This window comes from Homalodisca vitripennis, chromosome 3 (assembly GCF_021130785.1).
Source record: "Homalodisca vitripennis isolate AUS2020 chromosome 3, UT_GWSS_2.1, whole genome shotgun sequence".
NCBI classification, from domain to species: domain Eukaryota; kingdom Metazoa; phylum Arthropoda; class Insecta; order Hemiptera; family Cicadellidae; genus Homalodisca; species Homalodisca vitripennis.
The window spans coordinates 118,499,231-118,517,290 of record NC_060209.1 but is presented as its reverse complement, the minus strand read 5'-3'; the positions used below and the strand labels follow the sequence as shown (position 1 = coordinate 118,517,290).

General features: G+C 34.4%; 1 protein-coding gene across 1 annotated transcript in view; it reads left to right on the top strand.

The window, feature by feature from the left end:
* Positions 1-12,714: 12,714 nt before the first annotated feature.
* Positions 12,715-18,060, top strand: part of LOC124357403 (synembryn-A) — a 29,557-nt gene continuing 24,211 nt past the window's right edge. The window contains exon 1 of the mRNA XM_046809168.1: positions 12,715-12,968. Coding sequence (XP_046665124.1) covers positions 12,876-12,968 — 93 coding nt within the window. The 5' untranslated portion in view covers positions 12,715-12,875. The remainder of the gene's footprint in view (positions 12,969-18,060) is intronic.

Sequence of the window (18,060 nt, the reverse complement as noted above, 5' to 3'; positions counted from 1 at the left end):
GATCAGCTGTTGCTGTTCGTAGAGACTAGAATCTAGATCTAGATTAAGAGGAGTGGGAAGGGTAAAAAAAATTTTTTTTTTAGATTTTCTATTTTTAATGCAGTTTTGTAGAATGAAACTTCTTCTTTAAGTATCTGCTTTTAGAAAATAAATACGATAACTCTAAATATACTTTTTTAAATAGACAATAGACAATATTCTTTATTAACATATTCTTCAAGAACAGTTTTGCGTCAAATATAACATGTGGAATAAATCCATAAAAATGTACATTGTCAAGTGATTAAACATGATTTGAAATCAAGAACAAAAAACTCATCAAGAGAATAAAATGGATGTTTTTTTAGCCAGTTGCCAAGCCGTTGTCTCAGGTGCTGGTCATCTGTCCCCTTCACTGCTGCTGGAAGATGGTTCCCAAAGCTTGGATCCCATGTAGCTTGGCTTCTCTTCATATTTAATCAGGCGGTGTACAGGGAGGCAGTAGTTTGTTGCATGCTGGGTGTTGTATGTGTGCAGTTGTGATCCAGTCTTGAGTGGGTTTAGAGTCTTTGTTCTAGCATATGTTATGGTCTCTCAAGTATGTACAAATTCACTATAGTTAGGATTTTGAGCTCCTTGAACTTTTCCCTACAGGATTCTCTGGGTGATAGATCACAAAGTGTCCCTATAGCTCTCTTTTGTTGAATAAGTACACGTTGCACATTTGTCTTGGATGAGTTTCTCCAGACCAATAGCCATATCGAAGATTGCGTTCAAAAAGAGAGTAGTAGGCTATTTTGGCAGTGTTGAGATCACTAATGGTCTTAATTCTTCTTATGACGTAGATTCCTGTGCTTAATTTCTTACAGAGGTTATCCACATGAGGTGTCCAATTTAGATGTTTGTCGAGTGTGATGCCAAGGTAGGTGGTGCTGTCAGTAGTTTCAAGGTCTGGCAAGTCTTGTTTACTGTTTGTTTTTTTTGTTTCCAAAAATTAATTGTTTTGTCTTTGATTGGTTTACAACTAAGCTATTCTGTTTTACAATAGTCAATTGCTGTGTTTAAAGCTAAGGTGGCAGTGGTTGCTATAATATTTGGATTTTTATTACCTAGCAGTAACACCGTGTCATCAGCATACATAAGTGGTGTAAAATGGCTTTGTACACACGAAGAGAAGTCATTCGTGAATAAAATGAACAAGACTGGTCCCAGTACAGAACCTTGTGGCACACCTCTTGTTTGTAGTCTGGGTTTTTGATTTCACAGACTGAATTGTTCCTTTATCCATGTGTTTAATCTCTACTATTTGTTTTCTGTTGAGAAGGTAGCTCTCAAACCAGTCAGCTGCTTTCCCCCTCAATACCCAGGTTCTTAAGCTTTCCAGAAGTTGATTATGGTCCAGACAGTCGAAGGCTTTAGAGTAGTCAAGGAGTATTGCCACAGGAATGTTGTCAGATTCTAAGTGGTCAATAATAGTTTCGACTAAGTCAACTATGGACTATTACATTTATGTGCACCATGAAAATAATGTGTAGTTTTTAATTTTAAGTTTGACTTGAGTTTACTCTGTAAAACAGTTGTACACTGAGAGACGCTTGAAATAAAGGCATTTTTATTTATTATTTATTATTTATGGCTGTAGATGTTGACTTTCCTGCCATAAAGCCATGCTGGTTTGTTGTTTAAAACAGGTTATGTTGATACAAATGTTGTAATAATCTGGCTAGGACAAGTTTCTCTATCACCTTAGAAAATGTGCTGATAAGGGAGATGGGCCTGTAGTTGTTTGCATCAGTTACATCACCTTTCTTAAATTTTGGGTAGACTTTTGCTACTTTTAGTAGTTCTGGAAATTTTTCCTTGGGCAAAAGACTTATTAGCAATGTCAGTTAGTGGTAGCTGGATTTGTTCTTTGCAAGCTTTTACGAGTTTTTGCTGATATTCCGTCCACCACTGCAGACGGTTTTTTGCTTTGAATGTGTTAATTACACTGATTACTTCCTGTTCTGTAGTTGGGTGCAAGAAAAAGGCTTGGTATGTTGTGATGTTGGTTTTGGGGAACTGGGAAAGTAGTGTTGATCTGCCCATTTTGTTTTAGAGTGTTATCTGCAATCATGACAAAGTGATCGTTTAGATGGTTCGCAACGGCAGCTGGTTCATTTTACTTCCTGTCCTTCTATATGCAAAGTTTGTTGGTAGCATTTTTCTTTCTCCCATCTTCCTTCCATTGTTAATGATTTTCCAAAGTGTTTTTTTTGGTTTGTCATTTGATAGGGCAATACTCTTTGCTACTTCTAGTCGTTTAACAGTTCTTAGTTTCAGAATCATATGCTTTCTTTTTTTTGCCATTGCATCGTCCTTGTCCTCTTCTCGTCCTGTCAGGTTATATTTGTCAAATGCCTTAAGGAAAATGTTCTTCAGTTGAACTGTCCTCTCTGTCTGCAGAAACTTTTTGCTTTGTTCTTTTCCTTTTTGACTTGGTGACAGGGCAGGTTATGTCCAAAGCATTTGTCAGAATCTTGCAAAAATTTTCATATGATTCATCTACAGAGACTGACTCGAAAACTATTTTCCAGTCTTGTAGGTCTAGCAGACTCCCCATGTTCATGATGTTTCTCGAACTGAGTATTCTATTTTCTGAAGTCAAGGACTGATCTTTGTGTTTCATTATGTTTCTAATTGTACATAATTGGGCAGTGTGGTCTGATATTGCTGTATTAATGATCGTCACATTTAACTATTCATGGTCCCAGGTTTGTACAGACACAATCTATGGAGGTCTTTGATGTAGGCGTGATTCTAGTAGGAGGAAGAGACAGTCGTGTCATGTTATGACTTAAGAGAATTTCCGACAGATGTTTTTGGTCAGGGTCCACTTTTTATAATGTCAATATTAATATCTCCCATTATTATTTTGATGTCGGTATTTTGTTTAATATCTCCGACATCATCTCAAGGTCTTCTTCCAGATTTCCCTGGTTTCTGTAGATACCCAGACATAAACACATGTATGCTCTGTCTTAATTTTTACTAGAGCACCTTATAATGTCAATTCTCTACAAAGATCAGATATGTCAATGGCCTCAGAGTGTAGTGAGATGTTTTCACTGGCATATATTGCAACCCCTCCCTTCTGGTGATGTTTCCTGCTGAAGTATGTGATTAGTGTATATCCAGTAAGTCGTGTGTTAAGCAGGAGCGGTTGTTTTTAGTCCATGTTCTGTAAGAATAAGTATGTCTGGTTTAGTACTGATTAGGAGTTCATTTACATGATCAATTTTTGTTGGATACTCTGTCAGTGTTTTGGTGGAGAATTTTAAGGATGTCGTGTGTTTGTCTTCCATTGCCAGTTTTTGCTATTTCTAGTCCTTGGTTTTTGCTAGGTGGCATTGTTCTAAAAAAAATTAACTTGATGACTTCTGAGACATTGTATTAGTACTGTCATTTGTTCTCATGTAGGTGTCTGCTGTTCTCTTGATTTCGGTTGAAGATTCACCTATGTATTTGTTGAAGAAGTCTAAAAAAGTGTCATTGCTTTCACGAATTTTTTGCTGTCATTGGAGGTCCTTTGTGTACTCTAAAAGTTCCAAACACTTTGGTTTTTTTTTAAGGTTTTCTTTGGAGTATATTTTGGATCTTTCTCCAGATGTTGAATGGGGTAGGGAGCATTGTCCTTTTTGTGGATGAAAACCTAGATTTACTCCATTACTAGTTTCTTCTGCCTTTTTGGCAGGGTGGAGTATGGGCTGTTTTGATTTGCTCTTAGCCATCTGTAGTGATATGCTGAAGTGGTTTTTTCTTGATGTTAAGAGTTTTATTATTTTTATTGGGAGTGTTGGCTCTCTTAAGTGTAGACAGGCTATGGATTTTTAGAGAATGGGGTATGGTGAGATCATAACATATTAAATATAACAACATAGTATGTTTTAAGTTTTTTGCTTTATGGTAGCGCCAGAGTAGGCCTCACTTTGTATAGTACTACTTACACAAAACAGTTGGTGTGTTTTGATTTTGTTATGTTGGTAGTACCAGCCAGTACTGTCTACTGCTAACATCTGTTGTTTTTCTGAATTGTTTGTTTCTATTACAACTGTTCTTGTCAACATAAACAAAATTAGTGTTTCTGAGTTTGTTTCGTTGTGAGTTCTATTCCTTGTGAGTTCAAGTCATTGTGTTGTGTTGTGTTTTTAACAATGCCTCGTTTAAATGTATTTTATAAGAAGAAAAGTACTTTCAAAGGGAATAGGTACACAAAATTGCAATCAGTTGAGTTAGTGGAATCACATACACCGAGTGTTGCCTCGGAGCCTAGGCCTAGCTCTATCACTACTCCTGAAGGCCTCAGTACTTCACAAAGACCAAGTTCTTCTAAAAAAAAACTGAACTTCTCTGTTTATGACAGGTTTGAGCCCAAAGGTAATGGTAACTGTATTTTTAATGTAGACAAACTAAGTGAGGTTATAAAAGGTTTTGTGCGATGTAAACATTGCGGTGGCTATGACTGTGTCGAATTGGCTGTGTCACAGGAAGAACGACATGGACTGTCTGTAAATGTTGACATTGCATGTTCAAAATGTTCCACTGGAGTTCGTTTCAGGAACTCAGACCTCTGTGAAAACAATAAATATGACATAAACCTACGATTTATTTATGGTATGAGAACTATTGGCCGGGGTCTTAGCGCAGGCAATATTCTTTGTTCACTTCTTGATCTACCATCTCCACCTCAAAAGTATTCTGTATACGCACAAACACTAAATACAGCTGTAGAAGCATGTGCTAAAGATAGTATGGCCTTAGCACGAGAAGAAGCAGTCACAGAAAATGGTGGTAATTCTGACTTGGCAGTAGCGTTGGATGGGTCGTGGCAGAAGCGCGGCCACACATCTAAAAATGGAATTATGTCTGTTACTAGTGTAGACACTACCAAAGTTCTTGACATGCATGTTATGTCTAAGTTTTGCCATACTTGCACTATGGCTGAAAATACTAAGCAAGTTCCTAAGGCTCAGGTATGCACAAAAAATTTCCAAGGTTCAAGTGGTACAATGGAGGTTAGTGGTGCGGTAAAGCTGTTTTACGACTCTGTTGATCACGGTGTGCGATACGTAAAGTATTTAGGAGACGGTGATAGTAAGGGCTATCAGACAGTTGTTTCTGAACAGCCGTATGGTAAAGATGTAAAGATAGAAAAGCTTGAGTGTATCGGCCACATACAAAAACGAATGGGGACGAGACTTCGGCAGCTAAAAAGGGATTATAAAGGCAAAATGTTGGATGACGGTAAAAAGATTGGAGGTAAAAATAGGCTCACTGATCTAGATATTGACAAGTTGCAGACATATTATGGATTAGCCATTAGACGAGCAGTGTCGGATAACACTGGAGTACAAGGCATGAGAAGGAATATATGGGCCATCTATTTCCATAAGCTGTCGACCGACAAAACTCCCCAACATGGCCTATGCCCAAAGGGAGCTGATTCTTGGTGTGCCTATAATAAATCAAAAGAACTGAAGCAGTCTTATAGCCATAATCACAGCATTCCTGAAGCTATCTTACTTGCCATGAAAAAAATATTTACTGACTTGTCAAATCCTGACCTTTTAAAAAAAGTGCCTTCATGGCCAAACACAAAACCAGAATGAAAGTTTTAATAACATAGTTTGGTCAAAAATTCCAAAAAACACATTTGATAGGTTAGATACTTTGAAGCTTGGTGCCAATGATGCAGTTTTAACCTTCAATGATGGTTATTCCAGTAAGTTGAGGGTGTTTGATAAATTAGGACTAAAAATGTCTAAAAAGTCGGTCGACGCACTTCGCACCATGGACAGAATAAGATTGAAGAAAGCAGAAAAGGCAACAGAAGAAATGTCAAAAGCAGCTAGACAGGCCAGGAAAGCTAAGAGGAAGCTGCAAGAAGACAAGGAAATGGATGCTGATGATCCAGATTATGGTGCAGGACTCTTCTAAGCAGAACTGTGAGTAGATTTTCTTTAACCCTCGTTAACCGAAATTTGATTTTTTTTGTACAAAGGTACATTTTTCTCAGGAACTATAAAAGATACAGAGTTGAAATTTTGTATGCATGTACACCTACATAATACCAAGTAACAGCACTAGAATTATAACATTTAAATTTGTAGTTGCTGAGAAAAAAATTTTATGTAAAAAAGTTAGTAAAAAATAGCATATAAAAAAAATTTTTTTCAACAATTAAAAAAGATATTAAAATAATTCTAGTAGTGTAGCTTTACAATACATAGGGGTATACAGATATAAAATTCCAACTCAATATCTCTTATAGTTCCTGAGAAAAGTGTACCTAAAGTTCACAAATTTAACATGGCGGGTATAGGGCCTTCCCACTCCCCTTAAGGTAAAGTGATCACTTGTTCGATGTTTTAGTGTCATTGAAATACCGATGATTTGAACATCGTCCTGAAATAAATTCTGGTTCTGTTTTTACAGTGGTCGTTTAAAGGTTTATACATGTATATTAAATTACAACTATTCAGTTGACTAATGATTTTTTTCTAAACTATAGAAGTTTAGGAAGTTCTAAACTTCCTTCAGTTTTACGATTCTGTGCCGACTAATCTCTCCTTAGATCACTACTCTTATGATCAATTAATTGCGTCTGGGCACATTTCTCGACATCCTAAAACACGGTTACGTAGAACCTATACCAAAAGACAAGGACATGCTTCTGGCCTTTAACTTCAGGCTATCCTACCAGGTCTATATAACGTGTTTGAAGGTTTAGTTTTGGATCAGATATCATCCCATCAATTCCCATATCATGTGCGACGAGTAGCATTGGTTTCAGCGAAGCAGATCTACTCAAACTAATGTAATTTTTGCTCCAGAACTGTAACCTATCAGGCTTTAACGAGGGTAGGGAAAACCGACGTTCTCTGCTTGGACTATGCTAAAGCGTTGACCGTTTTTTTCACCCTGTTCTCATCGCTAAGTTAAAGGGATACGGGACCCTTGGTCACTGTTGAGCTGGTTTGAAACGAAACTAGCGGAGCAAAGTCTTACCATCAAGTTTGCAGTCTGCAACTCCCAACTACAATTTGTATCAACCTCTCGCGTCCCTCAAGACTCCTTAAAGGCTCCATTCATTTTCAATTTGTTTATCAAGATCTTCCCCGTCACATTCCGGATTATACTCCTCCTCTTTTCACTGACTACGTCAAGCTATTCTCAAAAATTTCATCCGCACGAGACTCCGTTCACCTACAACAGTCTCTTGAGGCCGTTATCGAGTAGATCAGATGCAACTTTATGAACCTTAACCCAACAAATTGCAAGATAGTATCTTTCCACCACAGTACCAGCCCCATATGTTTTAAATTCAAGTTTGGCTAAACATCCTCAAGCTATGAACAGGGATCTGTGATCTTGGAATCATATTTACATCCAACCTGACTATCATGTCAGAAGTATCTACTTAAGTGCTAATACATTCCTGGGTCTTTTGTTTCGACTCTCCAGGGAACCTTTCTCGATCAGTACCCTTCGTATGTCGTACTGCTTAATTATCCGTCAGAAACTTGAATACTACTCCACCGTCTGGTCACATTTCTATCTTTCAAAGTCTACAATCCGAAAGTTGGGCTACAGATCGAAAGTCTACAATCAGTGCAGCGAAAATTCCTTTCGCTCATATGACTGCAGTTGGGCTATCGCTAATTGGACTCCCCCATTTCTGAAATTGAGGTCCAGCTTTGCTTTAATCCTCTCCAATAGCGTTGTAAGATTGCGAGCATTTCCTTTCTCTACAATATACTTACCAACGTTGTGGGCTGCCCAGAGCTATCTTCATTTGGGAAGGTTATTGAGTCTCTTATTAAGATTTGACTCCAAAGGTTTCTCGAGGGTGGTGGTTTTATCTCGGATACCCAGTACGGCTTTAGGAAAGGCATTTCCACGGAGAGTGCAATCTCTCACCTGGTTAGTGGCTTACTAGATGGTTTTGAGCATATGCTAAATACGGGGGTAACATTTTGTGACCTCAGTAAGGCCTTCGATTGTATATCACGTGGTATATTGCTTGAAAAATTAAGGCACTACGGTATAAATCACACTAATTAGGAATTATTCAGGTCTTATTTGGGCGGCCGAGAGCAGATTGTCACAGTAAATGGTCGTAGCTCTCGGTTAGGTGCTGTAGTGCACGGAGTCTCAGAGGGATCCGTTCTTGGACCATTACTCTTTTTTGTTATGGTAAACGACATATCTTGTAACACCGAATCTAAAGTAATTTGTTACGCTGATGATACCACGCTGATTGATGTTAATGCTGATATACATGAATTGGTCATATCGATGCAGGGCTCACTAAACTCTGTCTCGAGATGGTTCCGAGCCAAACTTTTTATGCTTAACGTGAATAAAACACAGAAAATGACATTTAGCTTGAGTAATGTAAATATTTGTAAAGATAGTGTTAACCTACTGGGCATAACCTTAGATAGTAAGTTAGTTTGGCATGATCATGTACATATTTTAAGTAATAAGTTATCTAGAGTAATATATCTCTTGAGAAAACTAAGGGACTGCGTCCATGTTGAATATGTTAAGACAGCAAATTTTGCATTTTTTCAAAGCCTAATCCAGTATGGGCTCAGTCTACGGGGAGGCAGTTCTAGTGCAAATAGTGTTTTAATACTTTAAAAGAAAGCTCTTAGAATCATATGTAAAGTTAACTCAAGTACTCGCTGTAGACCATCGTTTAGAACCCAGAATATCATGACTGCGTTAATCTATTAATTTTAAATGTCATTATGACTATTAAGGACAGTAATGAGAGCTTAATATTAAGAAGTGATGTTCATCGATACAATAATAGGAAAAGAAGTCTTATTAATACTCCACAAAAAAGGCTCACTAAATCTAAATCTAATCTGCATCACCAAGGTATTATATTTTTTTAAATAAACTTCCAAACTCAGTTTGAACCTTGAAGACATCAAAATTAATTGAAAACAAACTGACGGTTTTCTTTTTGGCAAACCCATTCTACAATCAAAGTGAGTTTCTTCCCTTATTTCTTTTGTTTTTAGTTTTAGCCATGTATATGTTTTAGCCTCTACTGACTAAACCTATTACATGTATGCTACTTGTTAAACAGTTAATAAAGTTGTTTGTTGTCTAGTGTCATCCCTCAAAGAGTTGAAAACCCAGGTCAACACAAGATCCCAAGACCTCTTCGTCAAACGGTTTCGCCACAACATGCTTCCATCTCAAGACTAATGAAGCTGGGTAATGCCCATCATTGGGTAATACTGTCGCCCCATATGTATGTCTTCTTCTCTGCGGGTTTCAAGCATAAACTCAAGACCATCGTTTGGGATCTCAGCAGATACCAACTCGTATTGTAGAATTATTATTGAGTCAACCTCAAAACTTGTCGTTGTTCCTGTTATAAATCATGTTTTAATGTTGTACTTGTTATTATTTATTGGTAATATCGTCATTGTACTATTGCAATTTTTATCTGAATTGTTATAAGTTGTTATTGTAATTTAAAAAGTCTAGTTTGAAGAAAGGGACAAAGACTCGGGCGAAGTTAATTACTCAGTTCATAAGTGGACTCAGAACTTATTTTTTGTTACTCAACCGGATCGGAGATTGTCGGTGAGCTAACGTGCAGTTATCTATTAGTGGCTCGCATCACGCTTACATCCTATTCGTTTGGTTTTCACACGTAGACATTTTGTTAAATGGCTAACAATATTAAATGATTTTTCACTCCCTTGTCGAATCATAAGAAACAGAAGGCCGAGCTCATCACCAGTGTGTGTGATAAATTCAACATGGAGACCCAAACAGTAGGATAAATTGTCTTTATGACAACTAATTGGGCTGTACAAAGAAATTAGCAACTCACGTGGACAAATAGGGCATATGACCAATTACAAATAAATTATTTGTGCTCGAGAGAGAAAATAAGGAGATGAAGATAGAGCAGAGTTAGACAAAATAATGATGGAAAATAAAGCAATTCAGAATAAACTTGTGGGTGAAGGAAGGAACAGGAGGACAATACAATACTTAGTATTTAAGGTATTTGAATAGAATAGCAATAGTAATCTAGAATACAGGCTTTAGGTCAGGAATATTTGCTGTAAAATGTATGGTACAATGAACCCTTATGGACATGTTGGATTATTTCAGTGACAAAATTAATACAATTATGTTTTCTGATACTAATCGAAATATAGTTTTCTAAACTAGCCTTTTGCTTTAACTTTCTTATATTACTGCTTGTTATGTACTATGATTAACTGTTTATGTCTGTAGCTTAGCTTATAACAAAAACAATTCCGTTTTTTTTACTGTTTGATTTGCTTTTATTATACATATAATTGATATAAATATTGCATACTTTTAAGTAGCAAAAACTCGTTACCACTGATCAAATTTAGAGTTCCAACGCGAATTATATCACATAGTTTCTTTGAGTTGGTTCATCAAGTGGCAACTGCTTCTAGAGCAACACTATAAATCGAACTCTTCGGAACGGTAACGATGTCTACTTCACGTTCTACTACTTATTAATTTTTCGTTCATTTCATTCCTTTTTCATTCCTACCCAACATTTATTAGAATATTGATGCTCTCGATTATTGGCGGCAGCATATGCAACAGTAGTTGTGAATAGACATTTTATTCTGGTACTACTACTGTCACACTATCTGTCTCGTTCAGTTACATTAATTTATTAGGCCAAGTTTGTTATTTCAAGTTGACTTTATTTTTTTCTTATATTATTAAGACTATGGTAATACTTATTAGTAATATTTATAAAAATAACACCGCCATAGATGAATACCAAAGTAAGTAAATTGAAACGTTACTTCTTGCTCGTTACTCTGTTTACCCAGTTAAGTTGGGAGTTTATAAATATATTATTATTTTAAAACTTTGTCAGTGGGCAACGACATATTAAAACTATTCTTGCACACATATAAATAAAGTGTAAGGTACTAAATACAGGTAACCAATCAATAAAAGAAGATCGGAACTAGACCTTAATACAATGGTTAATTTGAGAACTCAAAAAACACCATCCTTCAGTTTTCATAACCAGGTCCTTGCCAGAGCTTAGTGTGACTTTAGCAAAGAAGTCCCAAAATTGGCTCCTTACTTACTTTTTTATATCATAAAAACTATTGTTTTTTTATCTGGCAGCTTTCTCTAATTAAAATCTTTCTTTCTTCATGCACTAACATCAAAAAATTTATAAATATTAGATTTGATTTCCTCTTAATTCTATTTCATACATTCTTGAAGCTCTCTTCTTGTTGGAAATTAGTTATTAATATATCAGTTATTGGAGTGTTTGTTTTATATTAATAATTTCCATGTTCAGAAATTTGAAAAAATATCTGGTTTTTATACGTCCAAAACTAAATTTATGGAAGCCTTCTTCAGAAAAATACTCATCCAAGTTCAATAAAATTCATATTAAATAATTTCAACCAAAAATGTATGGCAAAAATAGCACAGGTTGAATCGGACGCTTTATAGACCTGTCAAAGATGTCTGACTGTGTTGATACCTCAATTTGCAAGTAATTGCTAGGTGTAGTAATAAACTGTATATGATTAATCTTCCCTTAACATTGGAAAATAGACAACTAAAACTAGTTGGTGTATGATATTTATCATTGTTTATGTACGAGGCATACATTTTAATGGCACCTCTAAGTTTTGTCTACTTCAAACTGAACAGCGTAAAACCGTAATCCTCTATCACGTAGGACCACAGGTACAACAATGTTGGTGTGGTCTCATATGAGCATTACATTGACAAGGCTGAATGGGTACTTTCAGTGCTTTTGAAGTCTCCTTTAAGTGTAACAGCCACATTGAAAATCTTTAACAACTAAGGTGGTCATGAATTTATATGTTTTTAGAGGCCTGGCTCATCTGGGTAATATAAACATTTCAAAAGTTGATTTACCATAGCCTAATCAAAGCAAATTTAATAAATTCTGCAATACTGAACCCTTTGTCTAAACATAATAATAAAATAGTTATTTTCGTAAAATAGAAAAATGTTGAAACTCAAAACTTCAACCTCATACCTCTTTCTGAACTTTGAACGTTTCATATATTTATAAAACAAAGGTGTTTTTTTAAGAATGATGTTGAATTAATTTTAATTTGTATAATTAAACGATATTAAAAATAAAAATACTTTTAGACTTGATAATTCTTTGTAGGGCTATGATTAGTTATATTTCCTTAGTTTCACAAAATACAGTAATATTTGTTTACACAGTTAGTCGCTTACTGTTCATTTATTCAAATAATTTTACTAAAATCACAAATGATTTGACACAAATGTTTTATTATTCATGTCACTCCCAAAATAAATAAGCTAGTATTCAAACAGACATTCCCATGAAAATCCATGTGGTATAGAAAATTATAAACGCAAAGGGAATAAGTATTACTCATAATATTTAATAAATGATTACTTATAATATCATATATGATATTTAATATATTAATTATTTATATTGATTGATATGTAAATATGGGGATAATAAGAGTGTTGTGCCTGTATAGTGTCATTTTATATACAATCAAAGTTAGTATTCTGTGTTTAGTTAACATGCTGGAATGCTATTTCTCTTTGACGTTTGAACACCACAACAAAATCCTCCATATATTTATTTCTAGATTTCTTCTTCTTATATGATTTCGTCTGCTACTTTTATAGGACTGATATTGACATCTTGTGTACTGTCAAAAAGGATTTCCAAAATCAATTAATGTTTGTTGTTTTATATTCCATGGTACTAAGTTTAGTAGTCAGGCATTTTCAGACAAAGTTCTCTTGTTTAAGGTCTTAGTTTGAGTTAGTGATTTATCATGGTTATTGTAATAGACAACATTACATTACTTCGTCTCGAAAACGGGGGACTTGATGATGTTAAAAATATTTTGAAAAATTTCATTGAACAGGTAAGTGTTAAAGTTTTAACGGTGTTCGTCCTGTAATATTTATATTGATCTAGAAATGTATAAAAAGCTTGAAATTACAAGACCAAAATGAATAATAGTTCTAATGGCCTAATGACTGTATTCTATTTCTTCAAACATTAGGCCAAATATTTTATTTTTTATCCTGATCAGATATTTCTCTTTTTTTTGTGCCTAGCTAAATCTGACCAAACGTCCGGAAAACTGGAATTTACCCAGTAATTTATCATGATATACGGTGTCCCACAACATTGTCTCAGAACAGTTGTAAGTTCCAGAATTCGGTTTTAGAAATTTCACTTCATTTTCTGCCATGAACATAGGAAATTGATATATTTAAGTCAGGCAGAGTCGATAACGGTTCTTATCTTTCTTATTTTATCTCATCGATACTTTATATATCGAATAAACGAACTATCAATCTATCTAAAATACTACATTAAAATCACCGTACCAGTAAGATTAAACGCCGGGGCGGCAAATCACGAATTTGACGTTACCAACGTATTCTGCTCACTCTCCTGAACAAAAAATATATATATAGTACTAGGGGGTGCAAATGACAAATAACATGATTTTAGGGGGTATATTGATAAGTGGTTAAGTTCCTAATGTTTTAATGTTCAGTTTGTGTGCTGTGTCTGGATAATCTGTTTACTTGAATATTATCTGCGGCCGGGACTGATAGCAGCCTGATAACGTACCTGTTATCTGAGTTCTCCGGGGCATGGGTCAGTTCTACACAAGATATCGTGTTCAGTAGGTCGGATTGAGTGAGAGCATTTACAATGATGAATCAACCATCCACAAGTTCAACCAACCTTAGTGAATTGTGTGTGTCGGAGTGTTTCGTAGGGCACGTAAAGAGTTTACGTTTTAACCGAAACGAAATTATCTCTTTTTTAATTGAACATGGAATTTTTAAAAATGAGTGTATGTGTTCGTCGTGCGATCGAGTGGTGTTTTTAAACCGGGAGACTTTGTCGTTTCGTTGTAATAGACAACTTTTTTGTTGCTGCTGTTTAGCTATATCCGCCAACACACTAATGGTAAGTGTTCTCTGTTAATATCCATCTATATATTTGAGTTTTTCATGATTTATTTAGTTTTTTAACTTTACATAATTGCCTTTGCATTACATTTCAATTTATATTTTGGATCAGCCCCTCTAGAATTTTATATTTTACTGATAGGTACTATCTCAAGGGATGTTTTTCTTTTATTGACATCAGCGCGGGCTTCGGCAGCACCTTCGGCCGGAGGCACTCGTAATTATTTTTTTTCTCGAAATTAAGAAAAACATTATTAATTTTGATCAAAATTCTGCTCATTTCTGTATTATTTTTCATTTACGTTTGCAAAGATGGCGGCGCAACCGATGATGTCATCACGAGGTTCAATCATTGGCCACAAAAGGTCACGTGACGCTAGACGTGGATGTAGAACATGGAGATATTACTGAAAAGTTATTTAATTTTTCATTTTCTAGAACTTCGTTATTTCTCATTTCCACCCCATCAAACCTTATACTTTTTTTTCTATATGACGATTCCAATAAGTTTATAATGCAAAACTCGTATTTTTCCGCCCCGGCCGTTAATATGATAATTACCAAAATCACATGTTTCAAGTTAATCGAAATAGTTTAAAGAATTATGTAATGTCATAAATACTAAGGAATCATACCCATTAACAAAATGATAAAATTAAGAAAAGTGACAGGAAAAATGTCATTTAAATAATAAAGAAAATGTAACAACAAAACAAACATCTTGAAACCGAGAAAAACACAGTAAATCACCTTTAAGTGTTATTTTGTTTAGTTCTCTAAAGTATATATTTTTTTTAAGAAGTTACTTATAGATAAAAATTGTGTTTAGAATATGAAAATGTGTAGGCCTATACAGTTGATACAAATGATTTATTGGGTAGGGTACGATAAGCGGACCCGGTTTTTTATATTGAAGAATGTAATCATCGATTCCTAATATTCACATCACAAATCCTAGACCATCAGTTGATATAAAAGTATCTATAGTCCTCAATAACAATCATATGTTTTAAGTTAAAATATGGATTTATTTAGTGATGAAACAAACTATTATAAGCAAAATTAGGAAAACTGAAGACGACCATATTTGCTCCTCTTACAGTTACAGTTGTTTCTTTCTCACAAATTTCACATAATGTATTTTTCAGTACGAGTCCAACATGTTGAAGCCACGTAAAACATGTCTTATCATCTTTCAAAGCAATGTCGTGTAGTTTTCTAAAATTGACTGCCATTTTTAATAATCAAATGTTACTTAAATATGTAAAATTGAAATATTACCTTACATGCATTATCTGAAAGTGTTTACAGCTGTTGATATAGATTATTTAAGTTATTTGTTCAAAATAATTAATCAGTATTGATTGACTATATTGGTGGTTATGATTAAGTAATATAGTTTGCCAATTTCGATACAAAAAACCGGGTCTGCTTATCGTACCCTATCCGATTTATTTATTGTTCAGATTAATTACTATTGGTTGATTATATCAATGTGTATAATAATTAAATATTGTTTTATAATTTTGATATAAAATAACAGGGTCCACTTATTGTACTCTACCCTTTAAGTCTTTTTACCAAACAAGTTTATTTGATGCCGTAACTGTCTGGAAATTGATTTATACTTATTGTAATGATTTAAATTTTTTCAAGAGAGGATGTTTTGATTAAAGGACTAACTCAGAGTGCTTCGTTTGTAATTGTTTTATTATTATCAGTAAATGGTAATCTGATCACAAGATCAATTAAACCTATTTAAAAGGAGTGTTGAATAATATTAATGATTTTGTATGCCAGTAACTACTATAGGTCAACCGCTATTAAAGAAACCTGCGCAGAAGCAAATTTCTGAGCAGTACCACGCAGGAGGGGCCCCTCTTTCGGGGAATTGTGGTGGGGAGTGGGACCAGCACCTTCTTGTATCTGTTTATCAGCTGTGTGGATCATCTCGCTCTCATAGTTTTGTTTACACTGCAGCTACTTTACCTGTTTTATAACTATATATCTTTTTGTGTAGGCATATACAGGTGTCGCAGTCTAAGCGTAAAATATTAATTGAACAAATTAATGTAGCCATAGATCCAGGAAGCTTGTATTTTGTTTTAAGGTTTGCCATGTAGTGGCAGTGGCCATTAGACATGTCGTTCAATTCGAACGGGTCAGTCAAGTGAAGAAGTGATCCGGATCAGAGTGTTTCAAAAGACCCGTTCACCTAGAATGTTTCGTTCACTTTTTCCTGTCAACTGAATAAGTTTAATATTTCTTTCAAACCAGATATGTTACTTTTAATGATTGTTAAAATTTATAATACTATTATTAAGTTCATTTAAAAACTCTTATCCATGAAAAATAGCTTAACATCATATGGAAATAACTACAAAAATATAGAGTTTATGCATTAGGTTAAACTAGGTCCTCAAAATTGTTCAGTCGTTACTTTCGTTCACTGCTAACCGATTAAGAATAAAACCGTAGTCGTATAACTCAACAGGGGGACTAGGGAGTCTCCCCATTTGTAGGGAATAACCTTACTTATGATAAATCAAATGCATATCAATCAACCAAGTCCATTGATTGTAAGTATTAACTTTTAAAATATTTAGCAATGTATCTGGTAACTTACAATTACATTTTTAAATAAGTTTTAATAGATATATTTGCATTTAATAGCTTCCTGAAATAATAGGCTACATTTATTGTTATATATCTATCCATTTACATACGATATGCTGTTTCTTCCTCTATTCGAATACTTCTTTACTACTTTACTTCCATTCGTTCACTTGGTCATTACATCCGGTCGCTCATTCGTTCATTTTGTTTAGTCAATATGATGACCGGTATAACACGCTCTAGCGGGAAGGCTCAGAAATTCTGTACTGACCGGTTCAACTGAACGGGTCGCAGCAGTGAACGATACCAACTGAGCCGGATTAGTCAGCTGATCAAATAGAGGGGTGGCGGAGGGGTATTTACCCCACCCTGCGTGAACTCAAATCAACAAAGGTTTTTTTATAAGCGGTTTACCTATAATACAAAAATTATATTTTGAACAGTATAATGTTATTAGTAATAGGTTTAAGTTGCAACTCATAAATATTCATAAGACATTTTTAATAAAACATATACTGATGAATAGTGATGTAAAATTTCCAGGAATTTAAAATCAAGAAATTATTTTCAGGGGATATTGCTGGCAATATCACAAAAAATAAAATCTTCCTGGAAATTTATAATTAATTAGCAATAAAGCTAAAACAACTTTAAATTAACAGATAAAAGCATTAAATATATGGTTAAGCCGAACTCAAAAAGTGAAATATATTTTAAAATAAAATTATAATTGAATAAAATTCCTGGGAATTTATCATTTTAAAGCAAAATCACTCAAATTAATATGTCAATGTGATAACTGTGATAAATAAAACCCAAACACATATTAAACAACATTATTATTAATAGAATAAAAACATCAGATAAATCCAAGTTTGATCTAGCAAAAAAATGGCAGCATTAAACTTAATTATAATTAATTTATTCTTATGAGCTAAACCATGGTTTATGATTAACTTAATTAATTTTTTATTTTCATACCTTTTTGTTGCTTATTTGTGCATTCTTACTTTCTATTTAAAATTAAAAATAAATTACTTGGATATAGGTTTAGGTTTTTGGATCTGGACTTAACCTCCTTGTTAGAAATAAACACATTTTTGTTTTCAATGTTTTAAAGATCGAAAAATTACGTAATTATTATACTAAGCTTTAATTTCTCTATTGTTTATTAAAACATTAATGTACTAGTATGGCAATATTAGAGGGTCGGCAAGAAGGAGGCCACTCCGACCCTATCTACTACTTGTTATTACGTGATAAAAGTAGGTTTAGATTAGTTTTTTCATAAACAAGTTACTAGTATTAAAAATAACCTTTAGGAATGTTCATATGATCTGAGCTTGAATTTGGGTAATATTTCGAGGGATGTTTTTGTTTTTCTGCCAGAAGTGTGGAGTGGCACCG